The 10,370-nt window shown below is 38.5% G+C and overlaps 1 protein-coding gene and 1 pseudogene across 1 annotated transcript; both read right to left on the reverse strand.

The window, feature by feature from the left end:
- Positions 1-1,699: 1,699 nt before the first annotated feature.
- On the reverse strand, positions 1,700-5,686 carry LOC149280995 (vomeronasal type-2 receptor 26-like). The gene is made up of 4 exons (XM_089499812.1): positions 5,585-5,686; positions 4,696-4,797; positions 3,549-3,672; positions 1,700-2,616 (listed from the first exon to the last, which is right to left on the reverse strand). Exons 1-4 carry the CDS (start codon positions 5,684-5,686, stop codon positions 1,700-1,702), a joined length of 1,245 nt encoding a protein of 414 aa, XP_089355938.1.
- A 625-nt stretch (positions 5,687-6,311) lies between these two features.
- LOC149280996 (vomeronasal type-2 receptor 1-like) lies at positions 6,312-9,917 on the reverse strand (annotated as a pseudogene).
- Positions 9,918-10,370: the final 453 nt, after the last annotated feature.

A 10,370-nucleotide genomic window follows, 5' to 3' on the forward strand; every position in this document is an offset into this window, starting at 1 on the left:
CATTGACCTTCCTTAACCCTCAGTTTTTTTTATTTCTATAATGAAATCAGTGTCTAGAAGGTGCCAGGCACCCCCCTTTTGGGAATGCCACCCAAATGTCATTCTGAGTTAAAAAAGACCTACACATTTTCTCCAAAATGAACAGCTGTCAGGTACAGTGAGGTACCAGTAGTGTGTAAGGAGGAGCCCAATACGCAGGGGTGACTAGAGAGTCCGTGACAAATGGGACGGTCAGAGAGGCAAAGTCAGGTTACAGACAGTGGTCTAAAAAGCTAAGGTCAATAGTCAATCTGACGTCGGTTGGCCGTCCTGGCCGCGTCACACAAGTTCTCAGGTACGGAAATTAGACACAGTGAGAAATAGTAGCCCAAGGCTGACCAATTCTCACACAGAAGAATCTCATTTCTCAGTTTTCTCTCTGTAAATGCCCCGACGCAGCTCAGCAGTGTCACATAAAGCAGTCACGTTCATGTGTTTTGACATCCAAAGCCAAAGAATGTAATTTGTTTGTCTTCTAGGGAACCCGATCCGAGTTACCCGATCCGAGAGGGTAATAGATAAATGCAATAACCTCCCATCAGTTACGGTAGGGGCTAATACAGTTAGCATAGTTAAGCATCCATGGAAGAGGCATTGAGCTGTTCGGAATCTAAGACAAGGTCAAGGACTGATCAAGACCAAAGTCTTACATCAGGAAAAACAGGCCAAATAAATGAGCCAAATAGTTCTTCTCTGCTGTGAAATTCCATGTTTCTATGAATAGAGTCAAGAGTGACAGAGTTAAGTCGTATAGTAAGTAATTGAGCCTATCCTAGTGCTTTATCAGTGAAGTTATCATACGAATCTGTTGGTTGACTCAGCAGTTAATGTTAATGGAGTTCAAGGTCATAAATGTGAGTAGGCAGCCAGGTCATCCCTAGTTAGATTGAGCTCTGGTTATACTGGGAAATAAGTTCACATTAGTATAGATGAGTTTTTTGGCAAACTATGTTTGGAAGGGTCACAAAACAGACTGTTGTAACAATACCTTTAGTGACATAGTATTTATTCCATAATAAAAAAGGATGTCATAATAAAGTGTAGTACGAGATTCACTGGCCAACCAAGCTTTGTTTTTTTACTTCCCAAATGAACACAAATAGTATAAACATGATCTGGAATATATTTTATTTTATTAGATATTAGTGTCCTTTAAAATATTTTCAACTATCAGTATGCAAATGATCAAGTGCAGAAGGAAATACAAAATAATTTAGGGATTCGTGTTTGATTCATTGTCTTTTTCAGGGATGGATATGAAGTCTGGAGGGTCCATCATCTCAATTCCAATCATGGAATATTTTAATTGTCCCGAATCCAGACATTGACTAATTTATACTAATAAACATTATATCTACAAAATGTCTATAGAGGTTTATTTTAATCCTGTTGTGTGTGTTTTGCTTTGTGTGCTGCTGAGTTTCTCTGTTTTGCAAACACGTGGACTCCTCACCTTTGCTGTAACTAATAAAAGATAGAAGGGTTAACATAGTTGCTTTTTATAAGTAGGATCAGACTTAAATATATGCTTCTTAAAAGTCCACGAGTATTGTGTGCAATAATGTGTTTTAATGTCTAGAAAACAAATTCAGATTTCTGAAATTGACCATTGACAGTTATAAGATAATACAACTTACAATGCAGAATATGTTTCTTATAACTATTTGGTTAGACCATTAATTCTGCTTCCAAGTAAATATGTTTTTGTATTCAATTCCTGTCTAAAAAGAATTACATAGCATTTTGGAATAAATATACATCCTACAAGTCCTGCACTTGAAGCCACTATGGCAAAAATCTCTACGGCCACCATGTTCTTCCCTTTGGTGCTCAGATAGGCCGGGATCATCGCAATCCAAACGCTGCAGAATACCAGCATGCTGAAGGTGATGTACTTGGCCTCATTAAAACTGTCCGGTAATGTCCTGGCTAAAAAAGCTATAATAAAACTAAGAGCTGCCAGAAGCCCCATATAACCCAGGACACAGTAGAAGGCGATAACCGAACCCTCATTACACTGAATGATGATTTTCCCTGATAAGAGTGCATGTCCAGCTCCTGGAATGGGGGGGGAAATGGCCAACCAGGAAATATTAATGATAACTTGAATGGATGAGCAGAGCAGTACTATAGAATTGGAGACTTTCACACTGACCCAGTTTGCCCAGGAGCTGCCGGGTTTCGCGGCTCTGAAAACAATATAGATCATGATTGTTTTGCTTAAAATACAAGACACGGCTAATGAGAAGAGGACTCCAAAAGCAGTTTGGCGCAGCATGCAGGTTACATCCTCAGGACGACCGAGGAACAGAAACACACAGAGGAAGCTCAGGATGATGGAGACCAAGAGGTGGAAGCTGAGGTTCTTGTTATTGGCTTTCACAATTGGGGTATCTCTGAAGACAATGAAGATCAGTAATATTACAACAGTTACAAGACAAAACAGAATTGATGCAAAGGATAAAACTGCAGCAACTGCATCCAAATATGATAGAAACTCCACCGATTTTGGAATACACCGATCCCTTTTCTCATTAGACCATTTATCACTTGGACAAACAATGCAGTTCTCACTGTCTGAAAAACACAAAACACAAAGTAATATTATGTCTCAATAAGTAATTTAAACATAAACAGCTTAATTGTACTTCATGATAAACCAGAAATACTATATATAAATCATAAGTATAATTATTCTTTGTTTAATTATCACATACATTCTTTGTTTAACTTCAAAAGATGTAACATGACCGTGCTTTAAATATCACTGGTTTTAATTCAAAATTGACCTCCTTTGTCTCAAACGTTCTCTTGGACAATATGAAGACTTCTCCAGCGCTTATGGTTGACTGGACCTCTTTTTTAAAGATGGGCATATAGGTCCCTCCGACTGATGTGATGTTAAATGACTTCTCTGTCTTACATAGAATTTCACTAAAGATAATAAAAAAATGATCCTCTACCACTTCTCTGAGAAGTCTGTTACACTTATTCACCACCCTCTCGTATGGGAAGGAAATGTAAAAAGTACAGAGGAGCTTATGGACCAAAAAAAAGAAGCAAAAAAAACTCACTATGACCATATATCCTGAGCAAGTAACTGTTAACAAACGTATGATTCTAACCCTTTAACACCTAAGGGGCCTATTTGACGCTACTTGTTTTTTTTCTTATGTTTTTTGCCTTTGCAAAAGTGAACCAGCTGTGTGCAGAAGCCTGGAGTTTGGGGGTCGTGTAACAAAGTTTTTATCATTATACCTGTGAGATCCTGGGTATCACAGCTGATTTTCGGCTGCCAGGTAGTTTTTTTTGCCCCTTGGGTGTTCAGCTCCAGTCAACCCATGTCCATCTTGTCCATTATTTGCTCTTTTATAGTTACACCTGCCTCTCCTTGTGGCTCGTAATACCCCCCGGCCCAACCCCACCCTCTACCCGACCAGGAGCAGGCATTCATTCCTATGCACCTACTATAAGTATATTATTTGTATGTTTTATGTAATCTTTTATACCAGATCTATTGGATATCTCTCCCTCCGAGCACCGGACACAGTCGTAGCAGCAGGTTTGTGTTCCTGGTCTCAGGACTTTTCGATATCCAAGCAAACAGTTCTCTGAACACTGAGACCTCGGAATCTACAAACAGGAAAAGAGAACAAAAAGAAGATAGTTTCGATGACTTTGAAGTCCTGTAAACCTATACCTATACATCACTGCAAGCGCCACTATTTTGGCGGAAGTTCCAGCCGGGTTATGTATGCAGACGAAGATATGGAAACATATAGAGAGCGTGAGGGAGAATGAGGTTGCGAAAGTGGGCACCGGGCAGCAAATTTCATTCCTGAATTAAAAATGACCCCCAAATGTTTGGCCGAACCGAATGGCCAGGAAACAAAATTTGTTCTCTGAAAATGAACCGGAAAATTTGGTCCAAATTGTTTTTGCCCATTTGCACGTCTAGCAAATATTATAAAGTGTGCAGAGCTTTTTCAGAGCTGTTTTTTTTTGCATTTAGTATGCTGGGTTTGTCACAGGAATATCGAACAAACAAAATAAATAAAAAAAAACAACAAATACTTATTTTGACACTCTGGAGCATTAGGACACTTATCATTAGGACGAAGCAATAATTTCCTGTACTCTCCCTTTACTTTGTCTGCATAGGTTACGTTATGGCAAAGAAATCCAACCAAACTTGTTGAGCTGCATATCCAGATTACGGAAATACCCCACATGCATTTGCCTTTGTGGAAGATGCAGGGCTCAAAGATGTTGACAGTTGTTTAGGATTTTTGTGTAGGTTATGTGTCATTTCTAAATGCCCCCAAATTGTTTCCCTTTCACTAACCCCGGTCTTTCTCCCCTGACATTCATTGGCACCACATTTTCATTATGTATGGTTGACAGCCCATAAACTTCTACTATGTACCTTGAGAGGTTCTTGATTACGCAAAGCACTTGTATTACCGCACTTTTGCTTGGGATGTACTTGTTGCTGAGGGAAGCCCTTTCCATTTTTCTGCATGGTGCCAGTAACATTGGTGTCAAAATAAAATAAAAAGTTAATGAGGGATCTGAGTAGGTCCTGATAGCTTAATGTGCTCATGAATCGGAGAAGGGGGATTGATAACATGGGGTTTGTATTCCAATATGACCCACTTGAGGATTGTTTTTACAATATCCATCAATATAGTCAATGTCCCCAATTTCTTTCATTTCACGTGGGGTGCCGGGTCTTACATATGCATAAGGCTGAGAAGTCTAAAATATTGTACAACTAAAATTAAATTGTAAAACAAAGACAAGAATGTATGAAGTTCATTGGGTCACCGGCATCAATAGTGGTTGTGATGTTAGGAGTCTGGTTAAAAAAGGGGGGATTTCAGGGGCCATTAGGTTTGGGGGAACCCAGGAATCCTCCACTACAAGCCCAGATTCAGTGTGCCTCCTTTTGTGACATGGATTCTGATCAGTGTCCCCTTGTGTGACACTTTCAATGTCAATGTCACGGCATCTGTGGCCCGCTCCATCACACTTACCACAATGGAGGGGGCTCAGGTGAGTAGAGGGGTGCCGCTCCCCTTGGTGAAGGGATGGATACATGAGATCTGGAGGGTCGATCATCTGAATTCCAATCAGTGAATCTTTCAATTGTTCAGAATCCAGCAATTAACTCATTTATACTCATAATATGGGCATAAGCATTATATCTACACTGTCTGTAGAGGTTTATTAAACTACACAGTTGATGACAGACAGAAGCACTGGAAAAAAAAATTCTATTAAAAAATTACAAAATTATTAATTCAGTAGAACTGAAGTGAAGAAGCGTACACTGTGAGAAATGGCAGGCTGAGGCTTACCAGTCTCACACAGAACAGAACAATCTCTCTGTAACGCTCGGATGCAGCACAGCAGTGTTGCCAAAGCAGTCACAGCGAAAAATGAATGGATCTCTCAGGCAAGCTCTGGTCTTATAAAGGCGCCTTCAGAATTCAAAAAACAGCAGCACAAGAGTGAGCTGATTGGACAGACGAGGTCAGCTCACTCCTGTTTGAAAATTTGGCGGTGGCGCCTCGAAAACGAAGACGATCACGAAGAATCTTCGATTCTTCATGGTTGTGCGTCTTCGTCTACGTTTTACCGGCATTGTATTCTATGCTATGTTTCTTCGGAACGAACAAAAAAACGGACTCTTCGTGTTCATTTTCATGTTTGCCCGAAGACGAATGCACAAGTCTAGTTATCACTCACCCTCATTAACTATTCTCATGGTCTTTCACTTGCTCACGTTTTCTCTGAATGTCTCCCTACCTTCTCTGCTAACCTTTTGTGTCTTCTCACCACGCAGCTCTAATTCTTCTCTTGCATCTTCCTGTTCATCTGTCTTCTTTATCCCCTTCTTTGCCCACTTCTCCACGGACAACTGGTCATGGCCTCCCAGTGAACTTTCCCATGGTTGGTAAGGAGACAGGGACATGAAAGCAGAGAAGGTAGGGAGCCGTTCAGAGGGAACATGAGAGAGAGTGAATGGGAGTGTGAGAGAATACAAATGTGTGAAAGAGAATGAATTAGGGAAAGTAACAAAAACAAATAGCATTCAAATGAAAAATATAATTTTTGTTTGTGTCTTTGGGGTTCCTCCTAATTTTCTGATATTTCCACATATTGACGAAATTGGCAAATTTCCTTAAAGTTACAATTTGTACTAATCCAAAAGAACAAGTTTAGTAATTATTAAATTAAATTCTATGTATAGTCAATAAACTGTGCTATTATGTATTGCATTGCAATGGTGATACTCGTTGATTCAATTCCATCTGAGGATGAAAGGGTTAATATGTGTCTACAACACTTGACAACATGTATTAATTTAACATGCGCTAATTCTCTATATTTATGGGATTTTTCATGCAGTCTCAAACCATGTGACAATCATCCCTGTTACAACCAGTAAATGGCAGGTGGGTCCCTGAATCAAGCCCATTACCTTCTAGGAAACTTTTACTAAGATGCTGCACATTTACATAAGTTTGCCTCCTATTATCTATGGGTAGCATTCTTTCTAGAGGTCTTAGTGTAGATTTTATGGCTGCAATTTGATTTCAGACATGTAGTTGAATTATAAATCATGCTTTTTCCATCTTGATTATAACCATTGGATGATTTCATGGATCACTGAACCCGTCTCTATGTGTCATATATTTATTAGTAGCTATAAAGGCTGACAAGAATTCATATTCTTAAATAAAGCCTTAGAAATTCTCCCTGTATGTCCTTCAGCGTCTGACACGTGAAACAGTCTGTATTTCATACATACCTGGTGTTTATAGATGTTTTGGATTGTATTTCCTTTTGCGTTCTCGTTATAAAATAAGTGCATGTCATGCAAAGCTTTAGCTAAAGTACTCACTGAAATAAACACCCGAGGAGAAACACCAGCCGTCAGATGATTTTTAACAAATAATTTAGGTTTCCCGCTGCAGTTACACAGAGATATTTCATAGATCTCTTCATAAAGCCTATTCTTTTCAGAATTTTCTGATAAACATTTATAATGCAATGCCCATATATATTCAAGAAGCTTGTCTGCTGGACGGTTTGAAGGATGGATATTATCAAAGAAACTTCCGGTATCCGGTAGCGCTAGAGCATTCAGTTCTATGGCCAGACTGCCACTCAGGGGTTCTACAAAGAAATCTGTGAGATATTCATTGGAAGCCCAGGCAGGAGGAAGGATTAATGTTATATCTTTATGTTTGAGACACAGAGTTAAAATGTCAATAATTCTGGTGCTGAAAGAACCGCAGAGTATAATAATCCGAGCCGATGACATTAAAACAGTTTCTGACATCATTTTCATATTTTCAGATAGTTCTTGTAATAAACTAATTTTTACAGTGAATGAAATACAAATTCCATAACTGGTCAGATACGCTCTCAGAGTCTGTCTCTCCGGTGTCATCATCAACCGTGAGTATTCCCACCCAGGTCCATCCGAAATGTTTTAGAATCTTCAATATAATTTTATTATAGACAAGATAATTTTGAACAGAGCGGAAGAAATGCGGATAAACACGTCTATCACTCAGCGCATAGTCTGTCGCTCCATAACTGATCTACAAAACGGAAGAGAAAAGTGTAAACATTCTGCTGTAAAGGTTTCTAATAACAGCTTGGAGTCAGACATGGTTGTGATCTCACCATGAAACTGAATGCTAATGTCAGACAATACATGGAAGACCATTCAGGTTACTCACCTGTGCGTATCCATACACCCCTAGTAACTGTGCTATGGGAATGGTAGTAGTAGAATGGTGATCGCCAATAAATCCAGCCACGTTGTTAGAATTCACACAAGAGTTATTAGGGACGGTCATGCCGCGGCCAGACAAAATCTGAAGAATGCTTTTCACAGCTTTTCTTTCATCTAAACAGGAATCATATATATGATAACCCAGGGTAATATTTGGTAAAATGTTTGGGTCGTTGTTCAATGTTTCAATGGTGAAAAGAAAGACCAGTAAATTGATGTAATCCAGGGGACTTGGGCTGTTAAGGTAGAAGAATTAGATTAAAGCAGAAGAACATAGTCAGAGGTCTGCCAGATAAAAACACTTATTAAGACTTTGTAGGAATACCATGTTACCATCAACTGGCAAAGGTTCTAGATTTAAAGGAATGGCAAAACAGGTCATGGGTCAGTAGAGAGTACTAGTGTTAAAACTTATATGCATAAAAAAAATAAACATACCAGTTAGTCTCGATATGAAGTCTCTCGCTCTACCCCAGAGTATAAACAAAGGTCTGCATGTATATAAGGTTTTGTAACTAGACCTGCGTATCGCTACCTCAAAAAGAGTACTAATAGTCATAAAAAAACTCAGAAGAGAATCAGGAGAGGAAAATCACCAAGGCCAAGCTGTTGATCATTTTTACAGAATAGCAAAAACATTCTACTCTTAAAAAATAAAAAAAAATCTTATGTAACAGAAACTACTAGTACTGCGTAGTTAAATCCTTAACCTTAACTTCTACTGAGGCCTGTAACAGCGTTTTCTCTAATTACCCTCACATATTTATTTAATGTAGGGTATGTCATGCCCTGCACCTTTGTGAGAAAGATTTCTGTCTCAAGCCCTGCCTGAGATGGTTGCAAATGTCTGAATACAGTGGACAGTGGTGGTCATGGCTGAGTCTGGTCCAACATGTACAACGTGGCCCCTCTTCGCAGATTGAAAACATCTATTTATTTGTTTTTTAAAAAAGATACATCTACAAGATATAGAAAATTCACCTTATACACTTCTTTTGAAGAGAAAAATCGTATGAAATATAGGAATCCTTGGGAGGTACATAGTATAGTCCCTCTATTTCTGTCTGTTCCCTCCTCAAACTCTCAATCTCTTTTTTTTTGCGCATCCTAATGTGTTTTAATTTTCTTGATAATTCTACATAGTGTCAGTCCTAATGTTTCATGAAATGGAATAAATGCAAATCCTTTGTGAAAGTAAAAAGTAAGAGTTGGTTTAATAAAAGAAAATAGTCAACATTTCGGTTAACCTTTGTAGCCATTATCATGCATTTATCATGTTCTCAAAAGGGGATGTCAGCTCCTTAGTGTAAAACACAATGACCTCTGTTTTACAGATACTTACTTTCTCCAATTTCTATATGGCTAGATTTACAATGAAATAGATTTACAAAAAGATATTAAAACTCCCAATCAAGTCAATAGTCAATCAACAAAATTCATAATAGTGCAAGAAAAAAACATATTTTACATTGTGTAAAGTTAATTTCACAAAACAGCCTAATAAAAAGTAGTGATAAAAAGTAATAAATATATATTGACCTCAAAATAGCGTTATACCTCGCAGGGGGGGGATTAAAAAATGTGTGAAAACAGCTGGACAGCAACTGGATTAACTGGCTCTCTATAAAATCAGATATTTCTTCATTTGTTCTGCAGATATTATTTCCTTCCTTTATGGTTTGTTACGTGAACTTACATGACACAGACGATTTGGGGGGAAAAATGATCCTGTCCAGAAAAAAAAAAATTCCTCATTTGATTATTCACCGTGAGAACTCCTCCAATTATAAGGTCCCCATCTTTAAAATACTCAAAGTCTTCAAATGGTTTGATGACTTGCAGATGACAGGCCGGTGCTGGGCTCTGGATCTCAGATCTGCAGGGCGTCACACACAGGAGCAACAAACAAACGAGACATTTCAATGGAAGAGACCCAGCGATCAGCATTATGCACCCCAGTAACCTGCCGGGTGCCAGAGAGTGTCTGCCGGGTTCGGTGGAGTCGAGCACCGTGTGGGTCAGTGGCATCTGCTGCATCTGATATCATTGTAATGAACCTGAACATCTCGGCTCTTTTTATACAGTGCGGTCTCATACATTGCAATGGAGTCTCAATATAGATGCAGGACTTTGTGTTTTGGGATCGGAATTCTATGTTGGTTTTAAATTATAAGAAAACCGCAGAGCGCCGGTAATTGTCTGCATGGACAGAAATATACAAACACAGACTTTAATCAAATGTCTTTAGAGTATTAGTTAGTAATAGCAGGAAGTTTCACTCATCGACAGTTTTATGTTCTTTAATAATATTTATAAAAAAAATTCAGATCTAAATGTTGTTCAGCACTTTTTTGTTTTCAATTTTGCTCCATATGTCATTTTTTAAGGTTATCTTAATGAATACATTGCATAGAGCTCTTTTAAAATATGTTTTTTTGGATATGATTAATTATATTCTTTTACTTCTCATTCACAATGTTGGTTCATTTAGTCCATTCTGAAAGGGGAGCACTCATAT

Source organism: Sceloporus occidentalis, unplaced genomic scaffold (genome assembly GCF_023333645.1).
Source record: "Sceloporus occidentalis isolate IW3139 unplaced genomic scaffold, rSceOcc1.0.p SCAF_140, whole genome shotgun sequence".
NCBI classification, from domain to species: domain Eukaryota; kingdom Metazoa; phylum Chordata; class Lepidosauria; order Squamata; family Phrynosomatidae; genus Sceloporus; species Sceloporus occidentalis.

Excerpts from the sequence above, each read along its gene's own strand:
- LOC149280995 (XM_089499812.1), bottom strand. The coding sequence starts at position 5,686 with ATGCCGGTAAAACGTAGACGAAGACGCACAACCATGAAGAATCGAAGA. Across the intron at positions 4,798-5,584 it reads CGCCAAATTTTCAAACAGGA|ACTTCTCAGCCTTATGCATA; the intron begins GTGAGCTGACCT and ends ACAATATTTTAG. Across the intron at positions 2,617-3,548 it reads AGAGATATCCAATAGATCTG|ACAGTGAGAACTGCATTGTT; the intron begins GTATAAAAGATT and ends TGTGTTTTTCAG.